The sequence below is a fragment of the Dipodomys spectabilis genome, unplaced genomic scaffold (genome assembly GCF_019054845.1).
Source record: "Dipodomys spectabilis isolate Male_0828 unplaced genomic scaffold, ASM1905484v1 ptg000163l, whole genome shotgun sequence".
Classification (NCBI taxonomy): Eukaryota; Metazoa; Chordata; class Mammalia; order Rodentia; family Heteromyidae; genus Dipodomys; species Dipodomys spectabilis.
In genome coordinates, this window is record NW_024870840.1 from 19,444,912 (window position 1) to 19,463,196 (window position 18,285).

An 18,285-nucleotide genomic window follows, 5' to 3' on the forward strand; every position below is an offset into this window, starting at 1 on the left:
CCGGATCTTTCCCAAGCTGAGTGTGGATGTGACCTGCCGTCCTAGGCTGTGCGCAGCCAGTCCTCCGCTGTGCGCCTGAGTTAGGACCAAAGGCCTCCTCCAGGTCAGCGATGCTCAGGAACTGGAAATCGAAAGCCCTGAGTACTGAGTACTAAGGAAACCAGCACAACAAATAGTAGTGTTAATTGGCTCCACCCTCAGCCCCCGCCCTCCTCCCTATTCAGGTAGGACCTTGACCTGACATTTCAGGTGCTTCAGCCCAACCCATGTTGGTTGGGAGATATCTGATCTTGTACCCACCAACAGACCACGGGGCCCTCTACAGATCACTCCCACAGCTCCTAGACTTGAAGCCCCTGTCACCCTTCCCCTGGGGAAAATCTACTTCACCCACCTCCCCACCACCAGCAGCAGCCCAGTCTCCCATAGCCTGGGTGCATACTTCAGGTTCATGATGGTGCTGTGGATGAACGTTCTACCATGCAGCCTGAAACTTCCTCTCAGAAGCCCTCCATGGCACCTCCAGGGAAGGGGACAAAGTCTACTACAGGCTTCAGTCCCATGGTGATAAGTCACACAGCTGAATTGCTGTCCACCTACAGCGCAGAAAGGGTTCCAAGTGGGACTGGACCCCAGAAACCCAGGTGTCCCTTCCAAGAGGACAGATATCCAGAGGGCTTCATGGCCACCACCTGGTTTTTGAGGTAGGGACAGTGGGTGACCACACAGTGCCCACATGCTACAATCTGCAATGCACATACACATCTCCATTTCTTGGGGTTGTATTATCAATCACTTCCTAAAGATCTAAATGCATTTCCTGGTTCACAAACTGATATCAAATAGGGCACACACTGGTGGAATGTGAGCAATGATTTTTCAGTTGGAGAAACTGAGGAGAGAGGAGAGTCAGGAGACTCAAACCAGTTTGCCCTGCTGACATTCGACACCAAAGAGGAAAGCTCTTGGTTTAGTCTTGTTCCTGTTTTCTTTTGTACACTCCCTTCCTCCTAATTCTTCCCTCTTTTGGCTGGTCAATCTGAACACTTACAGTGTGACGCAGAACCATCAATGTGACCCTGCCTGCCAGGATGAGGACCTGGTGTTCAGAAAGCAGAATCACTGGAAGAGGAGCTCTGCGACATCTGACCACAGTCCACAGTCTCAGGGCGCATCAGCCAGGATGGGGCTGTAGACTCCACACAAGGGAGGGCAGTAGAGGTCGGTGACTCCAGGAATGCCAGCAGAGACCATCCTTCCAGAGAGCCTACAGATCAGCTATAGAACAGCTCAGCTCACCATGCAACACCACAGAAAAGGCACCCAGCATGTCTGCAGCTCCATATTGGATCTTGATCAAAGTCTTCTGATCCATGGGCCATAATGGTTTCCTGACTAGGGGATCCTAATCCATGGAAAAGCAGCTCTGGAACTGCTTTGGAAGGTTCTAGAGGAGAGCAGCAGCATCTGGTGGAAGGCAGAGGCTCAGCATCCTTCTCCTCCTGGCCCTTTCCCCTCCTACCCTGCTTCTCCCTCTTCTTTTCCACACCTGACCAAGTCCTTTAGGACTGACTCTTAGGGATGACTAGGAGGTGACCAGCATCTACTCAAAGATTGCTCGACCCACCCAGACCCAGTCAGATTCACCTTCTCGGTCAAACAGAGACAGCTGAAGATGATCACGGCTGTGAACGTAAGGGGTCCCATCCTGCTGGTCCAGCGCGGTCTATTTGATGGTGTGTTGTTCATCTACAGAGAGCTGGAAAAATAAGCAGGGAAAACAAGGCAGGCTCTTGGGCAATCACAGAAGTTATGATCAAGATGGCCACAGTTAGCCGGGTGCCGGCGGCTCACACTTGTAATCCTAACTACTCAGAAGGCTGAAATCTAAGGACTGTGGTTCAAAGCCAGCCCAGGCAGGAAAAGTCTGTGAAAATCTTATTTCCAAAAAAGTACCAGAAAACTGGAAGTGGCGCTGTGGCTCAAGTGGTAGAAAACTAGCCTTGAGCTGAAGAGCTGAGAGACAGAGCCTAGGCCCAGAGTTCAAGCCCCATGACCGACCACTAGGCCACAGTTGCTGGGTCCTGATGGCTCACACCTTGTAATACTAGTTACTCAGGAGGCTGAGAGCTGAGGATCATGGTTTCAAGCCAGCCTGCACAGTTAAGCCTGTAGAGACTTTTATATCCAATTAAGCTTCAAAAAAACAAAAGTCAAAAGTGGAGCTATGGCTCAGTGGTCCAGTGTTCAGGGACAGTGACTAGGCTCTGAGTTCAAGTCCGAGGGACTAGAACAAAGAAGAAGAAAAGATGGCCAAAGTCAGGTTAAGCTTTATCTAAACCCTGACACATAGCTATGTTGATTTGCTCAGCTGGGCACCATGTACCCCACTTGCCTTCCTTGTGAATCCTCTCCCAGGGTCTAATGATTGGGTGGGTCGTCCATCACCTTCCTGTCTCCCCGTCATTTTCCTCAGACTCTAGCATCTTCAAGCCACCCTGGGGAACTAGTCAATACACCATTTATGACCTCCAGAGGCACTAGCAACCGAAGGCATCCATCTCTGGGAGGAAAGGAGACAGCAGGTCAGCCACGAGCAGGATGTCATTAAGGCCTGTGACAGTTCATCTGAGTTGTCATCTTGACTGTTGGAGATGCACCTGGAGACTTGGTAAGAGTAATTATGTGTGTGCCTCACAGAGTTTTACCAGAGATGACTGGCATTTCGGTCAGTGAACTGAGGAAGAAGGTGCACACTAACTGAGGGTAGCACTATCTAATAGGGTAGGAGTGAAAGAACAAAAAGCAGGCAGGTTAAGTCCCAGGTAACTGGGGTTACCTGGACAACTTAGCCTCAACCATGAACACCTCTCATGCTGCACATTCTCTGGGCTCAGGCTGTCCATGATATGCACAATGTCACACTCAGTGAGTCTTCTGTCCTCTATTTAAAGGTCAGTGTGATAAAGAATAGAAGGCACGGAGTAAAGGGGGTAGGGACAGATGGTAAGTTCTGAACATTTATTTTATGGGGTACTTTTGATGGACTAATCATTGTATGGCCTGAATTGTGTCCCTTAAATCAACGTGTGAAATTACAGCAGGCAGATAGAACAAAGACTATGGTTTCAGTAGCCACTTATGAGACAGCCCATAGATCTTGCTTGAGGACCACTCCAAGACCCTACCTAATTCCCTACCTTGTGACCATCAAAAACTACTGATACATATTCCACCTGCCAGATTAATGGATATCATATCCTGATAAGCTATTCAGTTTGCTCAGCAAGATAAAATTCCTTTGGGGGGGAGGGATGTTTGTCATGGGTTGAACTCAGGGCCTGGGTGCTGTCCCTGAGCTCTTTTTTTTTTTTTTTTGGTCGGTCGTGGGGCTTGAACTCTGGGCCTGGGCGCTGTCCCTCAGCTCTTCAGCTCAAGGTGAGTGCTCTACCACTTGAGCTACAGCGCCACTTCCGGTTTTCTAGTGGTTTATTGGAGATAGGAGTCTCACGGTCTTTCCTGCCCGGGCTGGCTTTGAACCGCGATCCTCAGATCTCAGCCTCCTGAGTAGCTAGGATTACAGGCGTGAGCCACCAGCGCCCGACTTCCCTGAGCTCTTTTGCTCAAGGCTAGTGCTCTACCACTTTGCACCACAGCACCACTTTTGGTTTTCTGGTGATTAACTGGAGATGAGTCTCATGGAATTTCCTGCCTGGGCTGGCTTTGGACCACAATCCTTGATCTCAGCCTCCAGAGTAGCTAGGATTACAGGCATGAGCCACCTGTATCAGGCTTAATTAAATTCCCCTTAATGGTACCTATGGAGTTATGCATTTATCTGCCCCTAAGTGCATTTATGGAAGAAATCAAGGCTTCATGTTTACTGTCCTGTAGCAAAAGCACTTACCCCCAGTGACTATATTTGGAGATAAGCCTTTGAGGAAGTGGGTTACATGTATAGGGCCCTTATCCAAAGGACTGGTGTCTTCAGAAGACACACCAACCCCTCTACCACCCAGATCAGGGGATGGAACCTGAGGCCATGCGCATGCTAAACAAGCATTCTATCACTAAGCTACATCCCCAGGCCTACCCATCTCTCCTGTATTCACCAATCCAGAAAACCCATGGCATCATCTGAAAGTACAAAATAAAACATGGTTTCTGCTTAAAGCTTATTCTCCAAAAATTATAGCCTTTTGGTGCTCATCTCTCAGATCTCCACTGCAGCAGACTTACTAGGAAACTAAAGCCTTCTTATTATCCAAAACTTCCGCTACAGACTGCAGAGCTCATAGGCCAGGTCCTACAACCGTCTTGTCTCTTAAGTGCCCACAGCTGGCACACTGATTCTGTCATCTGTACTTTTTACCTGCCATGGTGCTGTTCACTGAACATTTTGCCAAAGGTCTTTGTCACTCCCAGAGTCAAAGATAAAGAATGGAGAAAATTTGCATTTGGGGTTCACAACTATAATCTGACTGCAGGATTCTGAATTATTTGGGATTGGAGAAAAGACATAGTAGAGGATGCTTGTAATACCTCCAATCAAAGACCAGTGTCACTGTTTAGTGGGCAAGTGAAGAGGAGCAGAGTGGAGCATGTAGTGGGTAGCAGGGCTGTGGTTTATGACATGTGTTTTGGAAACTTGGTCCTCAGTGTGGCCAAGTTGTGAGGTGGTGGGACCTTTAAGAGGTGGAGCCATGCCGGGCGCTCACACCTGTAATCCTAGCTACTCAGGAGGCTGAGATCTGAGGATCTCGGTTCAAAGCCAGCCCAGGCAAGAATGTCTGTCTCCAATAAACCACCAGAAAACCAGAAGTGGCGCTGTGGCTCAAGTGGTAGAGCGCTAGCCTTGAGCTGAAGAGCTGAGGGGCAGCGCCCAGGCCCAGAGTTCAGAGGTGGGGCCTAGTGGGAGGTCAGAAGCTGCCTCCTCCCTCCATGGTGCTCCAGCTTCTGGTTCCTCTGTGACCACTCCTTCACACGCACACTGTTGCTGTGGTACCAGTCTCACCTTGATGCTTTCAGGGAGCCTCACCAGAACACACACTGTGTCCTTTGGGTTTTCGGCTTCCAAAACTACAAGCTACACAACTGTCTTTGCTTTGTAATTTTCCTATCCTTAAATATTTTGATATATGACAGAACACGAACTACACAAGCAGTATAGGAAAGACTAATTCAGACAAATGGTGGGGATGTGGGGGGGGGAAAGAACCCTCTTGCACGATCGGTGGGAATGTAAACTTGTACAATAACCACTCTGGACAGCAGTCTGGAGGTTCCTCAAAAAAAAATGAACAAAGACCTTCCCTACAATCCAACCATACCACTCCTGGGCATCTACCCACATCACAAGCCAGGATACTGTAAAGACACTTGTACATACATGTTCACTGCTGCACTATTCACAATAGCCAAGTTATGCAAACAGCTTGATGCCCTGTAATAGATGAGTGAATCCAAAAAATGTTGTACGTATACACAATGGAATTTACACAGCCATTACAAAGAACAGTATGTCATTTGCAGGGAAATGGATGGATCTAGAACAAACATGTTAAATGAGGTGAGCCAAGCTCAAAATAACTAGCTTGTTTTCTCTCATACAAAGGCACTAGACCTAAAGTATCCTGGAACATGATAAATTACACAGGACTCTAGACATTCATACAGTGAGACCAAAGGAGGATATTCTTAGGGGAGGATCACAAAGGAGCCTATGATCATATAAAAAAAATATCAAAATGAACTCCAGGAAATTAAGAGGTTTTGTTATTTTTTATCTTTTTTTTTTTTTGGCATTTATCTGTCTCTGGGAGGGTTGAGGGAGGCACAGAAATGAAGGGACAAAGGGTGAACAAATGCAGCAGTGTACTTACTAGGTGATATGTTGAAAATGAACTATACAACTTGTGGGTGGAAGGTGGGAGGAAAAACTGTGAATGAGGGAAGGGGTGACATTGTCCCAAAAGTAATGTACTCATTACCTGACTTATGTAACTGTAACTCCTCCATACATAACCTTATAATAATTTGTCAGTCATGGGGCTTAACTCTGGGCCTGGGCGCTGTCCCTCAGCTCATTAGCTCAAGGCTAGCACTCTACCATTAAAGCCACAGTGCCACTTCCAGTTTTCTGGTGGTTTATTGGAGATAAGAGTCTCACAGATAGACATTCCTGCCCGAGCTGGCTTTGAACCATGATCCTCAGATCTCAGCCTCCTGAGTAGCTAGGATTACAGGAGTGAGCCACCGGCACCCAGCTTAATTTTTAAAAAATAAAAAAGAAAGATGCCTAGGAGACAGGAGAGATCCACAGGAGGAAGCTGTGACCGTCGGAGGACGGCGAGGGAGCAGGACAACGGTGACAGGCGAGGACTCTGGACCTTGGGTTTTCAGTTAGGGCTCCCCAGCTTCTGCATGGAGGGGGAGGCAGTCAGGCAGCTCTGGGCACTGCCAACTCCCGAGGGGCCAATGTGGACACCCAGTCCAGTACCGAAATCTGAAAATACCAGGGATGAAGGTTCATGTCAGAAAGACTCAAATGATGCAGAGGGGGAAAGAGGAAAGAAACACAGACTTGTGGCTTCAAGACACATATACTTAATGTTTACCCTGCTTCTCCTCACTGGGCTCCATCCACCACCATGCTGACATTTAGTGAACAAAGAGCTGTGTGCACAGAGCCCCCTCCTTTAAGTCTTACTGCTGCCCCTTGGTGCTGCTGCCTTTCCAGAAATGAAGCCTTCCCTACTTCTATCAGCTCCATATCCTAAGATGATCCTGCGTGGGGAAGGAGAGGTTATGACCACTCCATCTAGACACCTCCCTGCCCTGGCCAGCATGGAGTGGGGGCCGAGAGCCCTGGGGACTTCAGGGCAATGACTCAGCCCTCACCATTCAAACTCTGATACAGAAAATTAAGTTCAAGTCCCCCGGGGTGTGCGGCGCGGCAGATGGACACAGACACGGATCCAGTTCCTAACACATAGTACTGTTTATTGTGACGCTCAGTGGAAACATCTGTAAACCAGCTTATGTAGTGGTGACAGCTGCAGCACACGCTAAGGCACTTTCTTATATAAAAAGGGGGCGGGTGGGAGGTCCATGCGCTCCTTCGTGACAGCAACTGAGACCTGAATTCAGAGCTCTTTAGGCGTGCAGCTTTTATATAGCTCAGGATTTGCTGAGTTTGTTTCTGTTTTTTGTAAAAAAAAAAAAAAAAAAAAAAAAGCAAAAATGCCTTCTTGCCAGGAGTAAGTCTAAATGCAGCATATACAAAACAGTTAGGAACAGAAGTCAATTCAGAACCAGTGTGCACCAGTGTAGGACAACCACTCTTCTAACATGTTCCAAAGGAAAGGCAGTGATAGAGACTCAGAAATGCATCATTTATTACAAGAGGGAAGAAAAGAAAACTTTGTTTTTCTCTCAAAAGTTATCGGTGCTTATGACAGGTTTTAAACCGCACTGAGATAGGCTGCAGATCAGATGCCCTGGGCCCTGTCCTGGAAGAGGCACAAGATCGCATGGAGGGCCACCAGCCCTCTGATGCTCTGGCTGCTAGACTTGGGACAAGTCCCTTAACCATTAAATATATTTGGTCCCCAAGAGTATTGGGAGAGGCCCTGTTGGCCTATCAGCGTGGCCTCGAAGCCTTGCTATGGCAGGGCAGGCTGGCAAGCGGGAGGCATTGCACTTGAGACGTTGTAGAATCGGGAAGGGCAGAGGCACGGCGCTGCACTGCACAGCACAGCACAGAGGCGGTGAGCGCCCCTCCTGCTTGCCCCCAGCCTTCTGTGCCCTGCACAGAGGTGGAGTCCTGGGCCTGCTCCTTCCTGACCACTCAGGGCCAGGGGTGTGAGGTCACCATGTGTGATTGCCGACAGCAGAGGAGGGAGGAGGAGGGGGGAGCTGATGGCAGAGGTGGGGGAAGGTGACAACTTCAGGGGGGTTGGGCTATGAAAACTCCTTAGTCTGAAGAAAAATAGATTCATAGAAAACTCTCGTGCCCGCCCCGGTGGCCGCCCTCCTTGCCCACCACCTGTGCGTTCAGACAGAGGGGTGAGACCTGCTGGTCACTCTTTCCCTGGGCCTGGCCCAGACTCTTTGGTATCAGATTTTTGGAGGGTAGGAAGGGAGCTGGGGGGCTGCGTAGGGAAGCCAATGCCTGGACAAGGCCTGGGGGAGGGGAGGTGAAGGTACCAGGGGGCGGAGGGGGAAGGGGAGGTGGCGACATCTGTCCGTCCATCTTGGGCAACAGGAGGAGAACTGGCCTACTCAGCAGGCTTTGCCTCAGCCCCATCTGCTTTGCCGTCCACCTCCTCGTCCGAGCAGTCACCAGTGCCTTTCCTGGCCAGCCGTCGAGGCACAACAAAGGGCAAGTCGCCACGCCTGGGGGCAGAGGCAGAGCGTCAGCGAGGCCAGTGGAAGGAGGGCAGCAGCGCATGCACACATTACAAGGCAATCTTTAGATGGAAACCTGCACCAACTCGCTCTGCCAGGGAGAAGTGATAAGGGGCTCAGGAGCCCCCACGTAGGTACACAGGAGGACTAGAAGCTGGTATGCAAAGCAACCTTTGACCATTTACACGTCTGCCATCTTAATGCACAGCAGTGGGGCAAGATGGGGTCAGGAAAGCTGGTCTGACTAAAAACAGAGGATTGGGCATGGCCTGACCAGTTATGCAAGAAAAAAATCGGGGCTCTATCCCCAGAATATAAAACCAACCAAACAACCAACCCAGGTGGACCAAGAGAGAAGGAGCAGTTTACACATGCCATTTTCTGAACATATAGAAGAAAACAGACATGAAATACTAAAGTCTAACCTTGTTGCTTTTATGCTTTAATATATATATCTCCTTCTTGACAGGAGGGAAAAAAATATGTGAATCTCACGTAAGACCTCAGCTATAACACAAAACATTATTGTTTTTGTTTTTGTTTCTGTCCCAAGCTTGAACTCAGGGCCTGGGTGCTGTTGCTGAGCTTCTTTTGCTCAAGGTTCTACCAACTGAATCACAGCTCCATTTCCAACTTTTTTTGGTTAGTTTAATGGAGGTAAGAGTCATATGGACTTTCTTGCTTGGGTTGGCTTCAAACTGCAATCCTCAGATCTCAGCTTCCTGAGTAGCTAGGATAACAGGTACCCAGCTTTTGGATTGTTTTCTAAGACAGGACACCTCACTATGTAGGTCAGGCTAGACTTGAACTTGTCCTCCTTCTTCTTATCACTGAAGTGCTGGGACTACAGAAGTGAAACCACCACACCCAGCTCACTTGATACTTTTGAATGAAGTCCTCCTGAGGACTGTACATGGGCCCTAAGGTTCACAGGTACAGTATGGTGATACTAGCTTTCACTCCACAGGTATTTCCTAGGTATCTAACATGTGCGGGGATTCAGACCAAGTAGCCTCTGGCAACTTCTAGTCCAAAAATCCCACCAAACAGGCTAGGAATTCCCAGTTTCTGTGTATTCCCAACACCCCAGAGGCAAGAGGCCCATGAAGGACCAGATGGGTCACTCTGTGATAGGTCCTTCTTATTCTGTTACCTCACACCACTACACCTTGTGAAAAACAGGACCAAGTAAGTAAGGAGGGAGATGGTGCTCCTCAGACCACGGCACTCCTCAGAACAAACTAGCTTCGGAAAGGAGAAAGAGGCAGGGTCTGGGGGCTCACCTCAACTTGTTCTTCAGGGAGCTGACCTCACGGTTCATGGCATCGGCAGTCTCGGTGGCATCCTCCAGCTCACGCTGCAGCTTCCGGCGAGAGGCATTGGCCCTCTGGGCCTCCTCCTCTGCCTCCTCCAGCTGCCGCTTGAGCTGCTTCAGCCGGGTGGATGCCTTGTCAGCCTGTGGGGACACGTGGGCAGTGGCCCTGGTTAGGGGCCTTCGGCGCATGGCCTTCCCAGCCACAGGGCTCTGCCCGGGCACAAACCTGGTCCTTGTACTGCTCTGCGTTCCTCCGCTCATCATCCACCTGCAGCAACACATCCTTTAGCCTCTTCTCCGCCCGACGCACCTGCTTGGAGGCTGCCTGGCGCTCCCTGTATGAGATGGACACGGTGGCTCAGCAGGGACCTTTTCCACCAGACCCAATGGAGGAGGGTACATACCACTCCTGGACCTTCCTGAGCCCCACTGGCATCTATCCCCCCAAGAGGCCCTTGCTAAGGTACCCATCTTTCCTGGAGACCTACTAGGTGCTTGGGTCTTAGGATACATATTCAAAGAGTGTACAAGTAGCCTAGAAGTGGAGACACTGAGGCTTGGAGCACTATGTTATCTCCCACTATCTCCAAAGAGGCTTCAGTCTTGCTGAGCCCACAGACAACTGACCCCACACTCATCTACTTCAACGCTCAAGGACAAATGCCAAAGGAGCCTTAATATATGGGCCCTGGGAGAAAAGAAAGAGAACCCTGCAAGAAGGTGGCCTTTGGGACCTAGGGAGACAGAGATGGTTCCAACTCAACCTGTGATTATTCTCAGGAGCACACAAGCCACTGTGCACCTGCTCGCTGTGGGGTGAGGGGTGCACACATACTTGGTCTCATTGTCCAGCTGCTCTTCCAGCTGTGCGATCTTGGCCTCGAGGGCAGTGATGGACGCCTTGTACTTGGACTTGACAGTGCTCTCCATCTCTTGCAGCTTGACCTTGAGCTCCTTGTTCTGACGCTCCAGCTGTTGCCTTGCATTCTCGTTCTTTTGGGCATGGCTGCGCTCCAGGTTCAGGTCAGTGTTGATCTGGTCGATCTGCAGGAAAGAGAGCCAGTGAACCCAAGGAAGGCAGGCCCCAGGATCCCAGGCCCTGTGGTCCAAGATCTCAGCTCTTCCGGGAAGGGAACTACACATGAACAGAATCCACATACTTCCTGATACCCAACAGAGAAATCACAAGGAGACCCAGGCACTGGGACATTTCCCAGGAGCAGTCTGGGGCTCAAACTGGAAGCTCTGCCAGCTGCCACCTCCCTCCTCACAGGGAGCTCAGAGCCCAGTGATGGTGGATGGCTGGTAGTCCTGGCACCCACCTGCAGGTTGGCCTTCTTCAGACGGTCGTTGAGCAGCTCTGTGTTGCCCTGCTCCTCCTCCAGCTCCTCCTCCAGCTGGGCAATGCGGGCCTCTAGCCGCCGTTTCTCCTCTACCGCTAAGGCTCTGTGGAGGGCAAGGGAAGTGAGGGCCTGTGGGCAGCATGGGGGACACCCTCCCGGACTCTCTTCTCAATCTGTGCCAATCTCCCCTGGCTCACCCTTTGCCACTGCTGTTGGCAATCTCGTCAGCCAGCTCATCCCGCTCCTGCTGGGCCTGGCGCTTGGCACGCTCGGCAGCTGCCAGTTCCTATCACAAGGACCAGAGTGTGACCATCCAGTGACACCAAAGCCTTCAACACATACCCTCCCAGAGCTCCCGGCACTCTCCTTTCCTCTTCTGCAGGGCAGGCTCCTCTCTCTGAGGAACTAGCTTAACACTATGTGTACACAAAACTCCTACATGTAAAGTGCTGGGAATAGAGCCAGGTGCCCAGGATAAAAATAAAGAGTGTGGTCTAGCAGGGGAGGCCACGTGGACACGTACTCAGTGCTGGTCCTGAGCATGCTGGGTAGACCAGAGGTTGGGAGGGGATGAGACGGATGTGAGGATGGGCACATGTGACAGTGGAGGGTGAGATCACCCCAGGCTATGGCAGGAGAACAGAGGAGGCTGGCTATAAAAATGAGCAAAGTGGAGTCAGTAACGGCACACTGCAGGACGCCCTCTGGGCATGGTGCACGCATGTGTGAACAACACAGCAGCCAAGGGGACATTCAAGTCCCTCTTGCCAGACACAATCCACAGCAGGAGGGGGTGATCAGCACCAAGCCTCAGACTGCACAAGGTTACAGGACCAAATGGACACCATTTCACTTAGGAGGCAAGAGCTAGTTAAAGAGCTATATCTCGTCTCTAGCCTCTCCTCCTTTCCTCTCTGTTCTGACTCACCAAGCCATACACACACAGCACATCGCACCACTGTATACCATACCAGGAAGGTTGGCTCTAGTCGGGAACCCTTCTATAAAACAGGGACCACACCAAGCTCATCCTGTAATTTTCTCAGTCTGTTTCCAGTGCTCCCTTCCCCCTCCCTGCTAGCTGGCTGGCAAGTGAAGATGCTGGGCTGCCCTCTGCAGGCCAGACGGCAGTCACCGCACATGTCCCCTCAGGGCCAGCCCACCTCCTGCAGCTGCATCATCTCGGCCTCCATGCTCTTGAGTTTCTTCTCATTCTCCTTGGCCTGCGCCAGGATCTCCTCACGAGAGGCCCGGGTGTCCTCGAGCTCCCTCATGCAGTCCTTCATCTGGGCCTGGGAGGGGAGGAGAGATTGACGTGACCCCCCTCAGTCTGCCTGCTCACCCCTACATTTCTTACAGGGACCATGTTCAATTAACCAACTAACTGTAAGAGAGCAGAAGAGTATCTAAGAAAAAAATAGCACTATACCCCTCATCAACTTCACATGCCTTTGCTTGCTAGGATCCTTTGCTAGGTGTTGGGATACACAAAGCCTGCTGCTTCCCACAGCGGTGCCTCACTGTGTACTAGCCCGAGCTACAGTCCCGTCTTACGTCCTATAACTTTGTTGACTTGGGTCTGGTGCTCGAGCACCACCCAATGTACACCCATGACTCAGAGCCAGCACCCAAGTGTGCCCAGTTACAAGGCAGAAATATGTTTCACTGTCATTCTCCTGCTCTGTCAAATAGCATTTTTTAAAACTCTTCTACAAATCACTCCCACACTGGGATGCCCCAACCCCATGGGTGTGGTCCTGGCACACAGTCAGATCATACTGGCGATCACAGGATCTGTGTCCCAGTCTCACCAACAGTGCATTTTAAATGTATTCTTTTGGTTGTCATACCAGGCAACTCAGAGTTGTTTTGCTCTCTAATTATTGGTGAGATGAAAATTCCCCACATACGTGCCCCGCACTCTGGTCTGTACCAGGTCAGACCGTTTTCCTGCCCTGCACGGGGTCTTCAAAGAGTCTGATTAACTGACCTCCCATGACCCTCCTGCAAGTCTCCACTTGTACTTTGTCTACTATACTCCATTACTGATCTCACTTGAGTTTTGCTTTTGGACTATTTTCACGCTTCTAGTTTCCATTTGTGAGATGGGCTACAAGCACCTGTGACCTTGCTCAGGCAGGAAAGGTCAGAATCCCCAGCCTTCAGCGGCCTCCCCAGTGTCCAGCCAGCAGCCTCAGTACTGAGCCCTGACTGGCCCAGCCTGGCCTCACCTGCAGCTTCCGCAGTTGCTTGATGGCTTCTTCCCGGTTCTTGTTGGCTGTGTCGATATGAGCCTCTAGATCCTTCAAGTCCATCTCCAGCTTCTTCCGAGCGGCCACTGCCATGGAGCGCTGCTTCTTCTCATCCTCCAGCTCAGCCTCCATCTCCCGCACCTGGGAAACAGTGACAGGTCCAGAGGCTGGCCACATGTGGAGCTCACTTCAGCCATGAGCCCAGGTCGGCCCTGTGGGAGCATTAAGCCTCCAAGGCCATTGAGGATTACTATCAAAACTCAGAATGAGTCACTGGGCCCCGAGGTAGGAAGGGGAAGACTGGGAAGCAAGGGCACAGAAGGGAATCCAGGAGCCTATACAACCTGGGTGGAGCAAGGAAAGAGTTCTGTTAGAAGCTCAATGTGGGGGCTGGGAAGGTGGCTCAGTGGTAGAGCGCTTGCTTTGTATGCCTGAGGCCCTGGGTTTGATTCCTCAGCACCACATAAGCAAAAAGAAAAAAGCAGGAAGTGGCGCCGTGGCTCAAGTGGTAGAGCACTAGCCTTGAGCTGAAGAGCTGAGGGACAGTGCCCAGGACCAGAGTTCAGGCCCCACGACTGTACCCCGCCCCCCCAAAAAAAAAGAAAGAAAAAAAAAGAAACTGAATGGGGTAGGAGGACTGTGAGAGGGACAGGACAGGGATAGGACATACACACCTGTCTGACCAGCTGCTTCTTCTTTTCCTCGCTCTGCTCATCGCGGCCCTGCAGATCCCTCTCAAACTGGGCCTTCATGGCCTGCAGGTTCACTTCCAGCCGCAGTTTGGCATCCTCTGTGGCCTGCAGCTCGTCCTCCAGTTCCTCAAGCTGGGTCTTCATCTCCTCCACCTGCTGCTCCAGGGCTCTCTTGGATTTCTCCAGCTCATGGACCTGCACCCGAGAGCCTGAGTCAGCCAGACACCCGAGGCTCTGGACTCATTGCACACACACTCCCACATGATATCCACACTCAAGGTCTTCTCGAGGCATGCCACAGGCCCAGCACTCACGCTCTTGCCCACGTCATCCTTGGAGCTCATGAGATCCTCCATCTCTGTGCGGAACTGCTTGTTGAGCCGCTCCAGCTCTGCCTTCTGCTCCATGGCCTCCTCCAGAGCCCGGGCCAAAGACAGTGCCTTAGTCTCCTTCTCTCGGGCCTCTGCCTCAGCCCGGTCACGCTCCTCTGCATACTTGGCAGAGATGGTCTTCTCCTCAGCCAGGAGCTGGGAAAGAGGAGGGTACCATGGGGTGAAGGCTGAGAACTACCACAAGCACCAAGACAAGCAGACCCAGAGCTGCACCGTCCAGTGTCTCCAGCCAGACAAAGGCATTGCTTTGCCATTATGTTTGAGCATCAGTTTAATTTTTATCACTGATTGGTAACAATCCTTTATATTATACAATGCCCCTTTGAGAACTCAGGAAACAAGCATACCCAACCAAACACTCAGAACCTAGAAACACTCTGGTTCTCCAGGACAATCAACAGTTAATCCTTCTTCATAAAAGCACTGCTTAGGAGTCTGAATCCTGTGTGCAGTCTTCCTCCAAGGATGGCTTCCACCCTTATGGGTCTGCTCTTCGCATGGACCATGCTGGCTCTACGCTCTCCTACTTCCTACTTGCTTTGCCCCACTCCTCACTACTCTTTGGGGTGGGAACCTTTTTCATAAAGGGCCAGAGAGTATGTTGCTTGGTGCTTGTAGATCATACAGTCTTTAGCAATCATTCAGCAAGGCTCCTACAACACAGAGTGACTATGTTTACATGCCAGAGGCACATGCAAGTGAACGAGTATGACTGAATTCAACAAAACCTTATCTACAAAAAGGTGCTGTGCAGGATTTGACAGTCACTTGCCGATTACTGAATTTCTTACTGTATTACTCTGTCTGCACGTAGAGTCTGTATTTCCTTAACTGCCTCAGATAGTTGGAACGAGGGACAGAGCTGGATGCATCAAAAAACACAAAACCCACTTCTACAACCATCACATGAAGCACCCTCCTTCTGTCACTTTCTTCCCAGGCCCCTTGCAAGCTGGAGACTGAGGGCCACACACACGCGCCTCCAGCCCACAAAGCTTCCTGGCAGGCTTTGCTGGTGTCACTGCAGCCTCTGTCCTAAGCTGGGGTGCTGGGAGGAGGGTGGTGAAGAGGCTGAGCTGATGCACCAACCTGGTCAAACTTCTTCTGCTTCTTCTCCAGGTTAGACACACTCTGTCGTTGGTGGTCCAGGTCCACAAGCAGGTCGTCCAGCTCCTGCTGCAGCCGTGTCTTGGTCTTCTCCAACTTGTCATAGGCGGCCACCTTCTCCTCGTGCCGCTGGCTCAGACCTTCCAGGTCCTTCTGAAGCTTCCGTTTAGCTTCCTCTGCAGTTTCCAGGCACCCCACACCATCCTCCATCCTCTTCTTCATGTCAGTCACCTAGGTAGGAGCAGGGAATAAGGACACACTGTATGCTGGACATGCGGGGCTGGCTTGCTACACATGATGGGGGACTATGGAGGCAACTCCTCTGTTATGGACAAATCACACACAAACTCAGACAGACACACACACACACAGACATACGTACAGCTTCCCTCTTCCACACAAGAACAAGAAAATGCTTCTGTGCAGAGGGCATCATACCTGGGCATGGAGGGTGGCAATCTGCTTTTCCAGGTTGTGCTTGGCTTCTTCTTCCTCCTCTAGCTGCTCCTTGAAGGAGTTCTTCTCATCCTCCATCTGCTTCAGCTTGGTGCTCAGACTCAGCTTCTGCCGGGTCTCCTCCTGCAGCAGCTCCTACTCCAGACAAGGATGCAGTGCAATGCTCAGGAGAGCAGGGCCAGACCTTAGAGCCGCAGCCCTGGCTCAGTGGACGGTCCCATATAGACTAGTGGGAGCTGGGAGGATCTTGGGAGAGGTAGGAGTGGGATGGATGAAGAGATGCACTATATGATGGAGGCCCAGATATCTGTCAGCTAAGGCCTAGTGGGCCTGCCACGGGCCCTCCTAGGAGGAGCCAACTTCACCGTTCTTACCTGAGTGTCCTGCAGCTGGGACTCCAGAGCAGAGAAGTCCTTAGTGAGCTTGCTGGACTTGCTGTCAGACTGGTTGAGGAGTCCGGTCACATTGTCCAGTTCAACCTACATGGGGAAGGGAGCAGCAAGGATCGTGAGCCCAGCCATTACTGCTGTCACAGAATGGTCCTGAGTCACAAGCCGAACCACAAGAGCTGGGCTGAGGAGCTAGCATGGGGGGAGGGCGTGGGGTAACACACCTGGATCTGGGCCATGACTCAGTTTGTGGTGAAGACCCCCATGTCTAGGCCAGGGCTCCAGCAGTAGCCTTACCTGCAGCTTGGTGACCTTGTCAGCCAGCTCCGTGCGCACACGCTCTCCCTCGTTGAACTTGACCTGCAGCTCCTGCAGCTGGGCCTCCACCTTCTTGCGCTTGTGCTCCGAGTCACCCTTGCCCTGCAGCAGGGCCTTCACTTCGTTGGCCAACTCTCCCCGCTCGCTCTCCAGGGTCTGCTTTGCCTTCTCAACGGTGGCTTTCGCCTGGGGGAGGCAGCAAGAAGGTAAGTGGGCATCTGGACCCTGGTATGCACCTAGTCTCCCGAACCATGGTGGAAGAGTCCCACCCCTAGCTCCAGAAATACTGCCTTACAGCAAAAGCAACAGTTGAGTAAGGCACTTGTCTCTCTCTGAGGGAGGTGAGAGATAAATCCTCCTATCTTCAGGAATAATCCAGCCCAACCTCCCTCCCTGGATGGAAGGAATATTTTAGTATGATGTTCTGTTGTAATGGTCCGAGTTTAGCAGTATTTAAAGACAAGTGCAATTCTAACAGAACATTATTTAAAAGAATATGGAAGCGGATCCTACAAAATAAATGCAACAATCCTTCTACACCAAATGAGCTTAGCTAGAGCTAGTTCCAGAGTAAGCTAGACCCCAAGACAGTGAAGATGGATGCTGAGAGACTGCAAACAAAGCCACTCTGGGTGACAGCAACACTAAGGAACAGGCCAGACTCTATACACTGCATGGGCAAAGGCCACAGGGAGACAAATGGACAGGGTATGTTTCTACACATGTTTTACAGGCACCACATGCAAGAACCCTTGAGGGCTCTAAGAGGCCACCAACAGTGACGGTGAGCCCGAGGCCAGCAGGCAGAAGCTGTCCTGTAAAGATGCTGTCCAGCCACACTGTCTGGCCAAGAGGCCAGCTGGAGGGACAGTCCTGCCTGCATTTTCAGTAAGATGCCAGCTGATGACAAGCTATGAGTGTTCAAGAGAGCCCTCCTACATCAGGAAAGGGACCCACTAAGGCCCTCCGACAGTTCTGGGTCAGCTCAGTTCCTGGAAGCTTTCTATTCTGGCAGACTGGTGAATAGACAACAGTATTTCAGCAACAATGACTTATTAAGGCCTTATTATCTAAATGCTTTACATGCAACATCAAGTCAAGTTCACAGAATCAGATGAGTCAACCTATCATTTTTCTTTACAGACAGGAAACGGTGGCATGAGGGTACTTATTTGCACAGGTTTCTCTAGCTACCAGCTGGAGTGCTGTTTTGCAGGCTTAGATTAGAGGCAGCAAGGTCCAGAGTGGGGGTCAGTCACTGCGAGGCCCCCAGGGCAGAAGCAGCCCAACTCCCGACACTGGGGAATTTACCCGCTTTGTCTGCTCCAGCTGCTCAGCCAGCTCCTCCACGGCCTGCGAGTGCTTCTGCCTCATCTCCTGTATCTGGGCCTCATGGGTCTTTGCCTCTTCCTCAAGGGTCTTCTTCAGGATGTTCACTTCCTGCTCGCGTTTGGACCTAGACAGAGAAATGTCTTTGGAATGGAGGCTGAGGACCCTGGAGCGACGCTGACCCCGGACCCTGGGTTCTGTGCTGACCAGGCATAGACAGCTTCTCTACCACTACCTCCTTCCTCGGGCCCTGTAGCCCAAGCAGGCAGAGGCTTATCAAGTC

The 18,285-nt window shown here is 51.2% G+C and overlaps 2 protein-coding genes across 2 annotated transcripts in view; both read right to left on the bottom strand.

Moving 5' to 3' along the window:
- Positions 1-1,375, bottom strand: part of LOC122119102 (apolipoprotein L2-like) — a 17,783-nt gene extending 16,408 nt beyond the window's left edge. The window contains exon 1 of the mRNA XM_042693044.1: positions 1,300-1,375. Coding sequence (XP_042548978.1) covers positions 1,300-1,375 — 76 coding nt within the window. The remainder of the gene's footprint in view (positions 1-1,299) is intronic.
- A 5,857-nt stretch (positions 1,376-7,232) lies between these two features.
- Myh9 (myosin heavy chain 9) overlaps positions 7,233-18,285 on the bottom strand; it is a 94,366-nt gene continuing 83,313 nt past the window's right edge. The window contains exons 27-41 of the mRNA XM_042693094.1: positions 17,985-18,129; positions 16,653-16,859; positions 16,341-16,445; positions 15,949-16,101; positions 15,493-15,741; positions 14,326-14,538; positions 13,994-14,206; positions 13,299-13,460; positions 12,231-12,359; positions 11,265-11,353; positions 11,047-11,170; positions 10,560-10,768; positions 9,951-10,059; positions 9,693-9,865; positions 7,233-8,397 (exon numbers count right to left, since the gene is read on the bottom strand). Of these exons, the coding sequence (XP_042549028.1) occupies positions 8,280-8,397; positions 9,693-9,865; positions 9,951-10,059; positions 10,560-10,768; positions 11,047-11,170; positions 11,265-11,353; positions 12,231-12,359; positions 13,299-13,460; positions 13,994-14,206; positions 14,326-14,538; positions 15,493-15,741; positions 15,949-16,101; positions 16,341-16,445; positions 16,653-16,859; positions 17,985-18,129 (2,398 nt within the window). The 3' untranslated portion in view covers positions 7,233-8,279. The remainder of the gene's footprint in view (positions 8,398-9,692; positions 9,866-9,950; positions 10,060-10,559; positions 10,769-11,046; positions 11,171-11,264; positions 11,354-12,230; positions 12,360-13,298; positions 13,461-13,993; positions 14,207-14,325; positions 14,539-15,492; positions 15,742-15,948; positions 16,102-16,340; positions 16,446-16,652; positions 16,860-17,984; positions 18,130-18,285) is intronic.